The 15,237-nt window shown below is 38.6% G+C and overlaps 2 protein-coding genes across 3 annotated transcripts; one reads left to right on the top strand and one right to left on the bottom strand.

The window, feature by feature from the left end:
• Positions 1 to 363: 363 nt before the first annotated feature.
• Positions 364 to 2,374, top strand: LOC136705593 (lactosylceramide alpha-2,3-sialyltransferase-like). Its single transcript, XM_066679237.1, has 3 exons — positions 364 to 396; positions 969 to 1,109; positions 1,640 to 2,374. The coding sequence occupies exons 1-3, from the start codon at positions 364 to 366 to the stop codon at positions 1,877 to 1,879; spliced, it is 414 nt and encodes a 137-aa protein (XP_066535334.1). The 3' UTR covers positions 1,880 to 2,374.
• A 1,215-nt stretch (positions 2,375 to 3,589) lies between these two features.
• Positions 3,590 to 13,151, bottom strand: hps1 (HPS1 biogenesis of lysosomal organelles complex 3 subunit 1). 2 transcript variants are annotated; one of them, XM_066679243.1, is made up of 19 exons: positions 13,122 to 13,151; positions 12,864 to 12,959; positions 11,618 to 11,734; positions 11,159 to 11,293; positions 10,484 to 10,626; positions 9,897 to 10,005; positions 9,184 to 9,344; positions 8,664 to 8,766; positions 8,503 to 8,572; positions 8,321 to 8,376; positions 8,001 to 8,168; positions 7,146 to 7,325; positions 6,700 to 6,776; positions 6,359 to 6,490; positions 6,206 to 6,270; positions 5,840 to 5,985; positions 5,007 to 5,120; positions 4,777 to 4,859; positions 3,590 to 4,030 (listed from the first exon to the last, which is right to left on the bottom strand). In XM_066679243.1, the coding sequence occupies exons 3-19, from the start codon at positions 11,732 to 11,734 to the stop codon at positions 3,868 to 3,870; spliced, it is 2,022 nt and encodes a 673-aa protein (XP_066535340.1). In that variant the 5' UTR covers positions 12,864 to 12,959; positions 13,122 to 13,151; the 3' UTR covers positions 3,590 to 3,867. The 2 variants fall into 2 exon arrangements, with proteins under 2 accessions (XP_066535340.1, XP_066535341.1); XM_066679244.1 differs by lacking the exon at positions 13,122 to 13,151 and having other exon boundaries at positions 12,864 to 13,057.
• Positions 13,152 to 15,237: the final 2,086 nt, after the last annotated feature.

Raw genomic sequence — 15,237 nt, 5'->3', positions numbered from 1 at the left:
GAGAATCACTTGAGAATCGTTTTAGTGGTCATTAGTAAACACTTCAGATTCCAGTAGTTGAGCCTTCATTCCTAGTCACATACTGGAGAGTCGGGGACAGCAAACAGAATGATGGCGGATTGATGTTGAAAAATCAAACAAACAAAAACAAACAAAATAATATAATACAGAGGGCAGTGGTGCACACACTGCTTTCTCCCCCGCTCACAAGTTCCGCTACACACACACTGTCCACTGCATTTATTCCACTTATACAGCTCTGCAATACTTTGACCTTACTTTGACCTTAGAAGGGATTTCAGAATCCCTACCCAAAGTGTGTATCTGTGTTTAATGTAATGTGCTGATATTTTGTGTTGCCTCATGGGCCTGAATAGCCTCATTATTGTGAAGAATGTCAGTGGAGAACACTTGACCTGGCAAATCATATTTAAAGATGATTGACCGAACAACTAAACAATATATAAACAAATAAACTAACTAAGAAATGAACTTTATGGAGTGTCCTGGTACCCTGCCCAGGTTGTGTTCCTGCCAGTGATTCTGAGTAGGCTGCGAACGCACTATGATCCTGATTAGGATAAAGACCAATTTTATGGAGAGGATATGAATTTTGTCCTTGCAAATACAGTATTACCATCCAGTGTACATGCACACTCACACGCACACACACACACACACACACACACGCACACACACACACACAAATTCTTTTCCAGATGTGGTACTGGAAATTTGCCATTTGGAGCTGGCATGCTTTGTACATTTGAAGCCTGTAGTTTTTTTTCCAAAAATATTGTTCAGTCACTGAGGAGTCTTGGGGATGGGAGGTGTGGTGTGTTTGGTGGCAGTGGAACTGACTCAGGACCCCCACCCAAAGGGGATAAATGGCCTAAATTAAAACTTTAGGTACATAAGGTTTAATTGTGGATTTGGAATGTGTACCCCCCCCCTCCCTCTCTCTTTAGGGCTGGTGGTCTAAACTGTGGTTTTGGAGGGATGTGGTAACTGAGATTCCACTTGAGCCCAAAAACTTTCGCATCCTGAACCCTGAAATACTCAAGAGGACATGGCATGTGCTGCTATCTTACACAAAGCAAGAAAAAAAGGTAAAGTAAATTACATGTACACTTTTAAAAACGTGTTCCTAAATAATTATTGCTTCTAAAAATCTTACAAGAAAATCTGGTATTTTCTTAACATGATGTTTGGTGTATTTACATTTGTCTTGCAACATATCAATATATATCTTTACATTGTGGTTTATAGTTTATCTAAATAATTTATAAAGCCCAAATATCTCACACACGCTGTGTGTTCAAAATGGTGGTAAGAACATTTTTATTTTTATGCCCTACAAGTACTTCTCACTTTCACTGATTTAACAAAACCAAACCAAACCAAACCAAACCAAAAACACTATTAGGACAGAAAAAAAAACAGCCAAATTGTGGAGAAAAAGTGGTTGAAACATTTTTTATATTTATATTTTTTCTGCAATTAATTATGTACATATATTTATAAAAATGTGGACATTCCATTTAAGACTCACAGCGGAACAGTTTTTTATTTGTAGCATATACTTGTATTCACAGGAGTGAAAATTTAACCCTAAAGCATGCTCTATAATGTGTTATAGACTGTTCCTACTCTGGGGATTAGTGCAGTGGTGCTGGCGTTGCAGCTGTGCGATGAAGTGAGCCTGGCAGGGTTTGGTTATGATCTGCAGCAGCCTGGAGCCCTGCTGCACTACTATGAGACCCTGCGCATGGATGCCATGACGACACAAATAATACATGACATCAGCACAGAGAGACGTTTACTGCACGAGTTGGTTGCAGCTGGAGTGGTGCATGACCTCACAGGTGCGCTACGGTGAACTCACCCTGTCTTAGCCGGTCCCCTCTGTAGATTAAACTATTATTTCAAATCTAGAGAACAAGTGAATACTGTTTCAGTGAAAAAAATTACAACAACAACAACAATACAGGGATAAAAACGTATCGACAGTTAACTGCAGACACCACACTGTGTATTTATTTAAATAAGTACTGACTCTTAAACTAATACAAAAACTGCTGTATTTTGAAGAGCATTTTGTTGTTGTTAAAATTTCATAAGCATCAAAATTAGAACCTCGTCTGTTACAAGAGATGTACACATTTTTGTGACATGATCAGATTCAGAAGTTACAACAGTTTCCTGATTCTTCTTTGAGCAGAAGGAGAAAAGCAGCTGAGACCGCATAATGAAGGGATTTTGTGGGTTTAATTCCAGTCTGAATATGAGGTCAAAAGTAAAAATGTGTACCTAGTTACACTACAGTAACAATGCTGTAACGTTAGAGATGAGACTATTATTTATAGGTGTATTCAGTGAGATTTATAAAATGTTCTTATGAGTGTGTTTTTAATAAAACACTGAGGAACAACACAGTAACATGGTGAGACTTTCTTTAAATATACAGCTATTTCTGTTCAGTAACAGAGTAAAGGCGGCTTCAGTGTATTCCGAAAGATTACTGACATGGGAGGTGGGACCTTTGAGTCCCTTGTATTACCTCTGGCAAAAACAATGGAGTAGCTGCATGTAGATCCAGTTTTTTTACTGGACAACACAAAATGGGGCAAAAGTTTGGATTAATAGCTGAACATTCTTCCCTCATGAAACAGACCTTAAACAAGTTGTAAATGGCACATTGTTCTCCAGATTTAGAAGAGGAAGAATTACGAAATCGCCTTGTAATTTGCTTTTAGAAAATGATATCAAACTACAGTTGTAACAAAAATTGACAATTGTTGCACTTGGTTAATTCAAGGAAACCATGGCCCCATTAAGAGAGGACATCATTTTTAAAGTCATTCAAGAAATTTAGTGCAAGTGTAAACAAAATGGGAGGATTATAAAAGGATCGCCTATAGGTAGAAAAAGGAAGACCACAAAGTCTCAGTAAAAAACAAAAATTTAAAGCAAAAAAGGTAACAGTCAATTTTTCAATCAAGAGTCAATAGTTGTGAAAGTTGTAAGAAATCATCCAAATGAAACAGGATTTACAGGTAGACAAGTCAAACAAACACTAGCAGTAACACAACCAGAAGAAAACAAGGTTACTGTGCAATGATAATAACTGAGAGGCGATGATTGGATGAAAGTGATATTCAGTGATGAATCCTGAATCTTGTTTCTCAGCATGATGTCCTGGAACAGGGCAAAAAGAATTGAAATTGTTCTTTAGGAAAATCATATCAGTAAGTTGATATGTTCAATGGGTCTAATTTAAATTTAGGTTGGAAATTGGTACAAGAAAAGGCTTCATATTGAGAAGTCAAATGCTATTTGAGAAAGTTGGAGCTGGTTTGATGTAGGATATAGCTGTAATATGAAACTTGCCTCAAAGAACACAAGCCTGAAGAGAAGCAACAAAATACTTAGTGTTTTTGTTTTCTTTTGGGTCTCTCTTTTTTTTGAGCATCTCCAACTTTTTTTCCTCGACCTAAATTGGAAAAAACAGGCCATTATTTCAAACAGTGTGATTCAATCATTTGAGAATGCTATATTTGCTAGGAGGTAGAAAAATGCTCAGTATTAATTCTTTGAGAGTGGCGATTCCATCATTTTTGCCAGGGGTTATAATTTGCCTTTTGTGTCAGTGTAAAACTAAAGGCCATCATTTGATAAATGTATGCCCTACTCAGCACAGGTGAGATAACAGTTAGGAATGACTCAGGAGAGTGCTAAGAGTCTTTCAGTGCATAGCTTTCCAGCAGCTGTGGTGTAAAGATGGCCTCAACATGCTCCCAGTGCTGATGAGGGAAGCTGCTAAGGGGAAGGCACAGGGTCTGGTGCAGAGGAAGCACACAAAGGGGCTCATAAGAGCGGAATGCGGGATGGCTCCCACAGCTTCCGGGCCAGCTGGCTGCAGTGTTGCAGGATGTACTCGGTGGGGATCACTCCCAGGTGCACGGTCAGTAGTTCATAGCACTTCACCACCTCATTCTGATGATTCTTACTGTAGAAGCGTAGCAACTTCCTATGGGACAAAAGAGAATAGATGCTAGGCTTCGATTAAACTTGATGGGAGGGCCGGTCCAGTTAAATAAGCAGAAAAATCTCAGCTCTCCAAACAAAATCATAATCTGCGTAAATTATAACAGCTTTAAAACTCCATCACCTCTAAAAAAGCAACAAGCATGTGACGGTGACAGAAACAGCTCCCAACTCCCTCATTAGCATTATGCTATAGAGTGAGATGTTATTTAGTTCACTAGAAACACAAGTGACCTTAGACACTTCCACTCTACACTGCTTACTAACAAAGAAGCTCAAAATGCATCCTGGTTTACATTCAGTTGATGTAGGGAACTACGATGTTGACTATAAATTATGAGTGCATTGTGAGAGAGCGCAGTGCCCCCAAATTTACACTAGATTTTGATTTTAGGATTTGGACACAGAAAAATGGCAACACATTAAATAGGTGCCCTAAAACATATATAGGGAGCCATTTCAGACACCCACGGTGTACCCTGAGTTAAAAAAAGGTGAATGAAATGTGAATAAATCAAATCATTTTTAAAAACTAGTTATGGCACTTTTCATATTATACATTTTGTTTTCTGCCAATATTATACACCACGTTATTAAAGAAATTGTACAGTTCAAACTGCTGACAAAATGTATGTTCCCGTTAGAGAAGGCGCTAAATTACAATAATAGAAAATGAAACATATTTAAGAAAACATAATTAGGTCTACATTCTTTCATATAACCAGCTACCTGTAATAATCCCAAGAGAGCATTCCTAGAGGACCCAAGTCATCAGGAAGGCATGGTATATCAACCACTTCCAGCTTGTAACCCTGCCAAAGTAAAGAAGACATTGCATACATCTGCACTGTGGGATGATGAATGGTAGTAATCAGTAGAGAAATATTCACATGCTTCTGGAAATTATGGTTGCGCTGCAGCCCCTGAAACATGATGAATATGATGAAGACCACACATACCGTCTCATTCTCAAACCACAGAAAGTAGCAGAAATAGTAGTCTCCATCTCGAAGAGTCACAGTGGTGTAACCTTTCTGCAAGTACCGTCTTGTTGTTGCAACAAAACTCCATACCTGTTAGAACAAAAACTCTGTTGATAACGGTTCATCGTTAGGACTAAAAGCAATAGATAAAGAGAGAATTACACTACACTTATAAAGGTTAATGAATGGCTTTCACTCTGTTTGTTAATGGTTATTCAATAGGTTGTAAACACACTGAAAATCATGAATAATCACAAAACTCAGATATAAAGGTTAACAGTAGCATGTTTTCGCCAAAAATTAACCCACATCCATCTGGACATAAGTCAACATTAAGGCTGTCAGCTTAATCAAATGTCTGTTAATAAGATTAACCATTTAAACACCAAGTTGAATGAATTACTACTGATAGAATGTCTTTTTAGACATTGATGATAATGTGGTGTACCTTAACATATGAAATGACTAGCTTAGCGAATTGGTTATCTTAACATTTTCAGTAAGATATGACACTTTCAGTTTCAGACAAAAAAAAAAAACTGTTGTCTCTTTTCTCTCTGTGTCACAAATGAATATTAATGAGGTTTAAGGTGTTTACAACCTAATTAATAATCATGAAATAAACCAATTTTAAACAATTTATAAACATTTACATGTGTAGTGTTATTTTAAAGTGGAACCTTGTAGGATATACATCACAGAGAGTGTTAAGCAAAAAGTGTCTATGAGCAGATGTGTCCAAATTTATGGCTGTTACTACATAGACATATATGACGTGTGTATATTTTATGGGACATTTCAAGACAAACCTTGTTTTTAATGAAGTGTGGTAGAGGGCCTTTGCCAAGTTCAGAAGCAGTGCGGTCAGTCACATTCAGAGATGGGGCAATCATTTGTCCTGACGTACGGTCCACATAAAGAAAATGCACAAGACCAGGGAACTCCTCCAGGTAAGTGAGGGCATGGTTAAAGTATAACCCAGTAAAACCAATTTAAATGAAATGAATGAAATGAACTATAATCTATAGTTTAAAAACTGAAACACAGTGAGAAGTCAGGTAAAGAGAAACTAGTAAAGACAGAGATGACATGGAAGAATGTAATGAAAAAGAGAAGTTTTGAAAATATTTAAACAATTTTAACAGACAAAAAAGAAAGCTGGAATCAGGGATATGACACCATGGTGATGTTTCTCTTGCTCTTCACCAACAAAAAGTCCTTCCAGTCCATCAGCTTTTCTCTAGAAGAGAAGGAAATGCACAAGATGAGTTCTATCTCTATTTATCTATTTTATTTTATTTTTTATAAATAAATAAACCCTGACTTACTGGACCATGCTCAGCGCTCGTTCTTGAACAGTAGGGGCTAGTCGCTGGTTAATGCCCATACACTCTGCTGCAAAACACTGCCGGTACACAGCACACAACTGAGTTCTCATGCTTCGACATAAGGGCACCAACCTGCAACAAAAGCCACAAAGCATGCTGAGAGCTTGCTTTAGTGATCACACACAAAGTTCATGTTTTACTACAGTTATATTCTCTTCCATAAGGAGCAAAGTGTCAGGGATGTCAGGGTGTTGAAATCCAGTAATAAGCAGAGATCTTCTGATTTATTTTTCTTCAAATCTCCCTGCAGCATTTAGATCGCCATAACAAAAAGCACTCACGCTCTAGTGATTCCAGGTCCTGATCTTGTAAACGCCTTGTTCTTGAACTCTGACCAGACATTGTGAATATGAGAGGCCTGAAGATGAGAATAATGAACCCATTAGAGTAGAACATAACATTATGAACAAAGTACTATCATTTTTCACTTACCGTGAGCCTACCCAAGACATTTTAGAAGTGCACTATGTAGGTCTAAAAAACCTAACGTCTCTCTAAATGCTCAAGATTAAACATAAAAATAGAATGTAATTCAGAAGTCTGAGGCCACTTGTGAATTTTTTATTGTTTTTTTTTTGCAGAATGTTGCTTTCCAATTAAAAACATGTAAAACAAAGATAAGTTAAAATACACTAGTTACTTGCAATTAAAATAAACACATAACTAAATAAAAACATAAAGACAGACTCTTGGAACCAACTGGAAGACGATCACGTTTCATCCTGACCTGAATGTCCATGCTGGGCAGCATTCTAATGAACTTGTCCAGTTTGTTCCTGAGGTCCTGGATTTGCAGTTGGCCCCTGGAGGCTGCTGTTCCTTCCAAACCTTCACTCAGCCTTTTTTCCAGTTTAGTAAAGTTCTCCAGAAACGCATACACAGACATGGCCACATTGCTGTGAGGGATCTGAAGAGACAAATAATAAACACTGTGCTGCATGTGACCAAATCTTCAAAAATTAAACGCTGAAAACAAACCCAACATGTAAACCAACAAAACCTGACTGCTGACAGATATCAAACACATCCATAAATCCTTTACAAAATGTTTTCAATTGCAAAATGAAATGCAATTGTTAAATTGGAATCACATTTTATAATGTATACAGCTGTCATGCGATACTTTAGACAAGACCAGAATATAAATAACATTAGTGTAAATGTAAAAATAACATGTCTGTAAAGTGGTGCCATCTTGTGGCCCAACGTTTTATTTAAACTTCCACCAGCCATTGATCCAAACCAAAACAATTCACAGAAATAAACGTTTCCCTTATATCAACAATTGCAGCAAGCTTTGAAAACTACATAGCTTCTACACATTTAATTTAAACACATAAATAAATACATCCAACAGAATAATGCTTCACATTCACCGCACTATGGAAATGATTATGACGTATATAAAAAAATTTTTAATAAAAAAATAAATAAGTACAGAAACTGTAAATACAACTAAACATCAGACCTAAATAATGAGCCTGCCTCATTGTCTTGAAAGCATGCCCATGCTTTGATAAGCAAACGAGCTGAAAAAGCAGTGACTGTTCTCTGAAGTCTGGATGTAGGTAGGACATATTACCTTGGTCAGCAGCACCAGAGTAATACTAGGCCACAGAGGTAAACAGTACATGGAATGAGGCATCATGGGATAAAACCCCTCCTTAAGTGTGGCTTCCAGGAATACTCTGGATGGGGTTAGAGGGTCAGGGGCAGGCATTTCAAGGGTCTGCAGACTGTCCTCTGCCATCTAAAATAAACCAAGGATAAGATCTTTGAACGATGAGAATCATGTTCATTATTCATGTAAATAGTTGACTACTGTCCAAACAGTTACCTAAATAGCTTATTAAGCCAGTAGAAATAATACTGTTCAAGGATATGAGTGAAGAGCTGCCTCACCTGAATGTCGGGATCCACAAACTGGAAAACTGGAGGACTGTCGTTGCTAAGGCGCCCTGGGAGCACAGACATTTTATGAACTTTCTATAATTTATTTATTTATTTATTTAAATTCAGCACATATACTTCCAGACTACATTTAAAAACACAAAAAGTAAAAAATGTTGCATTTTGTGACTTACCTGAATCTTGGTCACTAGGTGAGTGCTCAGGAGTGTAAAAAATATCAGGAGCTGAAGTATTTTCCAACTCCTAAATGCACCAACGCACACAAACACAGATTAGGAGGTTGGATTTTGACACAAAATCTGAACAAGGCTGGATATGAATGGCAGATACCCACCTCAGGGGTAGTATCATCAAGGTCGAAGCTGCTGGGATAGAGGTCCTGCACCAAGATAATCAGGGCCAGCAGGTCAGATGAGGTCAAAGTGCTGGCATTACGGCTGCAAAGGACCAGTGCACCACAAAAAATAAACTCAACACTCATTGATGCTCATGTGTTCAAAAGACAGGCCTTCTTTAATGTAGTGTCTCGATCAAAAATAACTGATAGTGCTTTTCTCACTACGGCATATTTAGTCAATAATGGCTATTAAGGTTTGCAGTGGGCCCATGACTTTTTAAAAATGGAAGCTCAAAGGATTGTCAGCACTGATTTCCAGTTTCCATGGTTGCCTCAAACCATGCCGACCAGTTATCATTTAATAGATTTGTTTTCCATCACTGTCAAATAAATAAATTAATAAAAACATTTAAAATATACAGTATAATAATAGTAATAATAATAAACCCAATAACAGCAACAAAAATCCCTACAACTGACATACCGATTGACCAACAGAGCAAAGCCCATTCAGTACCTGGAGTAGAAGGCCAGTAATTTGGTGTGGACAAGTATAAAGGCATGCAGCACCTCCTCCCCTGCTCTCTCCACGCTGCTGTTGATCTGCTGCACCAGCTTCCGCTCCAGAAACTCTATACACTGCTCACACAGAGTGGGGTGAATCAGCCTCTCCACCGCCTAATGAAACACAAACACACTGCAGAGTTACAATCAAAAGTGCCACTGTACTTTTTTTATCGAAACTAAATGTTATTACATGTCTGCAATTGGTAAACACAAACATTAAAAACACCCTCCTACACAAAATGTGAAAAGGCAATATTTTGAACAGAACATTGCAGAAAGACTTGCTGCATACAACTGAAAAGTGTTTTTAAAGACGACATTGTTTTTCAACAAGACAATCCTCAGTTTGCAAATCTACTAAGTGGCTTGATAGTAAAGCCAAGTCTTCATGTTTTGTCTTGATATGAGTCCAGATTAACAACAACAACAACACCTGGCCTTTGATTAAATATAACAGGCAAATAAAAAAAATCAATGGCAAATTTTTTATAGAAATTAATGCTGTGTGGATCATTACTGCCTTAAAAAATAAAAAAAATCTCGTAATGATTATTTTATCTATTTGCTTAATTATTGTTATTTGTTTACTAATTAAATGCTAAATGTTTTAAGCTTTGAATTTTTTTTTTTTTTTTGCATACGAGTGTCCACCTCATAGTCTACCTCCACTAGAAAACTTTGGTCCTGTTCTTGTAAACGACTGTATGTTTCAAGGAGCCGCTGTAGTTTCTTCCAGACCCGGTTCCTCTGCTCTGTGTCTTGAGGGCGCAATCTGGTAAACAGAAAAATGTGAAAAAAAAAAAAGAAAAATTGTAAACTGAATTTGATAATTACTTTCCATGTACTAGGGAAGTCTATCACATAAACCATCACATAAATCTATCACATAAACCATCTTTTTATCAAAGGAAAGTTTCACCAAATGTTCACATGTAGTCCATGTGTGTTTCATCTGAATGAAAAAACTTAAATGTCAACAGCTACAATATGTGGAAAACATCAAATATTCATAGTGAGACGGTATATAACTGGAATCTCTCACTGTACAATTACAGGTGTTTTTGAGTGGCATATAGGGCCCCCTAACTGTGTTTTAAAGCACATTGTGTAAGATAATATTATGCATATCCAATTTGAAAATAAGCATGTAGCACTACACAGACTAAAACAACTGGACTTGAAAATAATTTCCATATGGTTATAACATTATAACATTGGTAAAAAATTGCAATCCAAGGTGTACTGCTTACTCTTTCCTTAAGAGGGAGCTGCTTAGAGTCACCATCCCAAAGAGAATCTCTGTAAGTTTCTTCATCACGTAGATCTTCCTCTTAAGATCCTCCTCACTCTCATCTCCATCTCCGTTCACAGCAATGTACAGACACTCCTCAAACTGCGGCACACAGATAACATGTTTCATGTTCATCACTTTACTAAATCCCCTTTAAACTGCATTCATTTATATCTATGGTCTGTACAATGTGTTTATATATATACTAGTGGCCCAACCAGGGTGCGTTCCCACCTTGCACCCAGTGATTCCAGGTATGCTCTGGACCCACTGCAACCCTGACCTGGGGTTACAGTATGCGGCTACAGTCAGTGAATGAATGAATGAAATTAATTATCTGTACTCATAGTTAAGTTTGCACTGTATATATCTCTATCCCATTCATTTTGTAAAAACAGAATCATATTGTACCCATTCTGGCACTGATTGGGTGCAAAGGTCACACAACTTGGCTGACACACATTTGGGTTCAGACGCCCAGACGCTTCTCCTCAGAACCTTATTTCCCTGATCTGAATAAATGCTAAACTATTTGCTCCAGTGCCAAAATAACAATGGAATTCAGGTAATTATTCATGTCATGGTCAAATGACTGTATTCAGGAGTAGATTACTGCAGGACAAGGCTGACCTACCTGCTGGAGCACATAGGTGTGATTGTTCTCTGTGCTGAAAGAGGTGTAGCTGTCCCCAAGTCTGTCCACCATGGTGCTACAGGAGATGATGATTGGTGCAAACAGTGTATTAATGCTGTCTTCGAATGCTGGCAGCTGAAAAAAAATTAAATCCATCATAAAACTCCTGCCCTAAAATCTGTAACTACAGAAACAACATGGAACTCCAAAATGTTAATTTTACAAAAGAAGACAAAAACAAAAAAGACTTTAATTGCAAGTTAATGTAAAGAAACTTCCTTCATTTTGGAGCATTTCTATTGGTCCATCTATACTGAGATTCTGAGAAATCAAACAGAATGTGCTCAAAGGGGGGAGGACGAAAATTAAAATACATGGTTTTGTAAAGACAGTGACAACATTCCTCTTTCATAAATGTTAAGTATGTATTTTTTACAAATTAAAATTGAAGACACTCACCCTTCCACTATCCTCTTGAGATGCTCCATACTGCTCTTGAACATTGTGCTCAAATTCAGGGTCAGTCCAGTAGAAAAGGACCTCAGCACTTTCTGTGGCCACCAGAAGACACTTCATCTGAAAACAACAATTTATTAAACACAGAACAGCAAAATAGCTTGAAAAGCTTGTTCTCACTCTGTCATTAGGAAAGCCCTCATCACTCCTGCTTAAGATGTACTTAGTCAGCTCAAAGTAACAGCACTTTAGAGTTCAAGGTAAAGGCTGCTGACTGGTTACAGAATGAATGAATAAATGCATGTGATAGAAGCTACAGTGACTGTCTCACAGAAAATAACTTATAACCCCCACAGAAAGCCCTATATACAGCCCTGGGGCACTGTCCTGGTCACATGTACAGACTGCAGGTCAGATCCTTGTCTTCTGGTTGCCTTTTGGCAACTTTGGTTTGTCGACCATTAAGAAACTGACAAGGGCTTCCAGGAATCCCATGTCACCATGTTCAGTGCCAACTGTCAACTAGAGGGGTAATGTCTAATGAAGTACCATCCACTGATTATTCAACATCACTACCTGATCTTACTAATGTGTCTAGAGGCTGAGCGCATTAAATCCTCACAGCAATGTTCCAATGTCAAGTTCAGTGATTCCCAAAGTGTCATGGCACGAAATACATAAGGAATGGTGCTTGTAGTAATTCCACTGTAAAGTAAGAAGTTGCTAAATTATATTATTACAAAGTTTAAAAGAAATTCCAGTAGAGTCTGGAAGCGAAAGACATGAACATGTGTGTCAGAGTTTGGGGTATGCTCATCTACATAAGGGGGTCAGTGCAAACAAACAAACAAATAAATAAAAGGGGAACCACTGGTCTAGTGTAAAGCTTTCATAGAAGAGTACATGCTACTACTGCAGCAAAATGAGAGGCTCACTCTCTTTGTACAGTTCGTTTCGCAATAAAGTGTCGACACACTTCTCTACAGTGTTGTAGTGTTACCGTCTTAGTGACCGGTCAGAAACGCGGGTGATGTTTTCTGCAGCCGTTCCCGCCTGAGATGGAGTCTACGGAAACGTTGCTCAGAATGGCAACAGCGAACACTCGTAAAAATGAGGACATGAAGGGAGTAAGATATAATGTAGAATTGTTTTAATGTTTTCACAAAGAGGTAAACGAGAGCCCGCGGGAAGCTAGCTTTACCTCAGTGACAATAAAAACAAAAACACAACAACAAACACAATTACTTACGCCTACTGCTGTCTCCCGTCGAGCTTCATAGCAATTTAAAACACTTCGCCGAGAGCTAAACTCTCTCTCTCTCTCTCTAACTCTCTCTCTCTCTCTCTCTCTCTCACACACATACACATACACATACATTCACACACACAAACTCTTGAACGTTCACTCACACTTCCGTAATGTACGGCGGTGAAATCACGTGTGCGTGTTACTGTGGGTGTGTGTGTGTGTGTGTGAGAGAGAGAGAGAGAGAGAGACCTTCTTCACCTCGGTCTCACGGACTGAGTCATGGGCGGAATGTAAGTCAGGAGAGAAAATCATGCGCCACAGATCAGGAGCGCATGACACGAATCCACAACTCTACACTGACCTGATAACACACACACACACACACACACACATTTATTATATACTGTACAAACCATAATACATTGTCTGAATTCATTGTTTCATTGATTAAATCAAGAAGCACGCAGATAAATCACAGACATAACAGTTAATTGTAGTATGTATTCATTCATTTGTTTTATGTTGTAGTTTAACCGGATGAACTGTTCGGATATAGTGTTATTATAGAGTGAAGGTATTAAAATGAATAAATAATAACTTATAAACGACCAACAAACAAAAAAAGCCAAACAAACCGAGAATCACTTGAGAATCGTTTTAGTGGTCATTAGTAAACACTTCAGATTCCAGTAGTTGAGCCTTCATTCCTAGTCACATACTGGAGAGTCGGGGACAGCAAACAGAATGATGGCGGATTGATGTTGAAAAATCAAACAAACAAAAACAAACAAAATAATATAATACAGAGGGCAGTGGTGCACACACTGCTTTCTCCCCCGCTCACAAGTTCCGCTACACACACACTGTCCACTGCATTTATTCCACTTATACAGCTCTGCAATACTTTGACCTTACTTTGACCTTAGAAGGGATTTCAGAATCCCTACCCAAAGTGTGTATCTGTGTTTAATGTAATGTGCTGATATTTTGTGTTGCCTCATGGGCCTGAATAGCCTCATTATTGTGAAGAATGTCAGTGGAGAACACTTGACCTGGCAAATCATATTTAAAGATGATTGACCGAACAACTAAACAATATATAAACAAATAAACTAACTAAGAAATGAACTTTATGGAGTGTCCTGGTACCCTGCCCAGGTTGTGTTCCTGCCAGTGATTCTGAGTAGGCTGCGAACGCACTATGATCCTGATTAGGATAAAGACCAATTTTATGGAGAGGATATGAATTTTGTCCTTGCAAATACAGTATTACCATCCAGTGTACATGCACACTCACACGCACACACACACACACACACACACACGCACACACACACACACAAATTCTTTTCCAGATGTGGTACTGGAAATTTGCCATTTGGAGCTGGCATGCTTTGTACATTTGAAGCCTGTAGTTTTTTTTCCAAAAATATTGTTCAGTCACTGAGGAGTCTTGGGGATGGGAGGTGTGGTGTGTTTGGTGGCAGTGGAACTGACTCAGGACCCCCACCCAAAGGGGATAAATGGCCTAAATTAAAACTTTAGGTACATAAGGTTTAATTGTGGATTTGGAATGTGGGTCACTGAAATTGCATTTACCATAGCCCCATTTATCATAATCCATTTTGGAATTCGTGATCAACCAATTTTATTCATTCATTCATTCATTCATTCATTCATTCATTCAGGGTCTGGAGCCTACCCAGAATCTCTGGGTGAAAGGCAGGAACACACCTTCACAGGATGACACACACAAACACATATTCACACATTCACTCACACCTACGGGCACTTTTGAGTCGCCAATCCACCTGCCAACGTGTGTTTTTGGACCTTGGGAGGAAACCGGAGCACCCGGAGGAAACCCACGCGGACAGAGGGAGAACACACCAACTCCTCACAGACAGTCACCCGGAGGAAACCCACGCGGACACAGGGAGAACACACCAACTCCTCACAGACAGTCACCCGGAGGAAACCCACGCGGTCACGGGGAGAACACACCAACTCCTCACAGACAGTCACCCGGAGGAAACCCTCACAGACACAGGGAGAACACACCACACTCCTTACAGACAGTCACCCGGAGCGGTACTCGAACTCACAACCTCCAGGTCCCTGGAGCTGTGTGACACTACCTGCTGCGCCTCTGTGCTGCCCAACCAATTTTATGCAAACGTATAAATAATTGATTATGAATAAATAGTAGCCTACATAATCTTATTAAAAATGCATCTCTTAATGTGGTTTTTGATACTGTCTCTTAACTAGATCCAAACTCTGTACCACAGAAAATGTTCATATGTGAGCCAAAAGTAAATGCAATTGTCATAATGTTACATTTTCAGCAGAAATATTAATGCCTTTTCGTAAA

The sequence above is a fragment of the Hoplias malabaricus genome, chromosome 8 (assembly GCF_029633855.1).
Source record: "Hoplias malabaricus isolate fHopMal1 chromosome 8, fHopMal1.hap1, whole genome shotgun sequence".
Taxonomy (NCBI): Eukaryota; Metazoa; Chordata; class Actinopteri; order Characiformes; family Erythrinidae; genus Hoplias; species Hoplias malabaricus.
This window is presented reverse-complemented; position numbering and strand designations above follow the sequence as displayed.

What these genes read in the sequence shown, in the direction of transcription:
- LOC136705593 (XM_066679237.1), top strand. Translation starts at nt 364, where the DNA reads ATGGGCCTGAATAGCCTCATTATTGTGAAGAAT. An exon ending in GCCTCATTATTGTGAAGAAT is followed by an intron (nt 397 to 968) that starts GTCAGTGGAGAA and finishes CTCTCTCTTTAG; the next exon opens with GGCTGGTGGTCTAAACTGTG. An exon ending in ACACAAAGCAAGAAAAAAAG is followed by an intron (nt 1,110 to 1,639) that starts GTAAAGTAAATT and finishes AATGTGTTATAG; the next exon opens with ACTGTTCCTACTCTGGGGAT.
- hps1 (XM_066679244.1), bottom strand. Translation starts at nt 12,992, where the DNA reads ATGTATGTGTATGTGTATGTGTGTGAGAGAGAGAGAGAGAGAGAGAGA. An exon ending in GACGGGAGACAGCAGTAGGC is followed by an intron (nt 11,735 to 12,863) that starts GTAAGTAATTGT and finishes TGTTGTTTTCAG; the next exon opens with ATGAAGTGTCTTCTGGTGGC. An exon ending in TTGTGGATCCCGACATTCAG is followed by an intron (nt 8,169 to 8,320) that starts GTGAGGCAGCTC and finishes GGTTTATTTTAG; the next exon opens with ATGGCAGAGGACAGTCTGCA.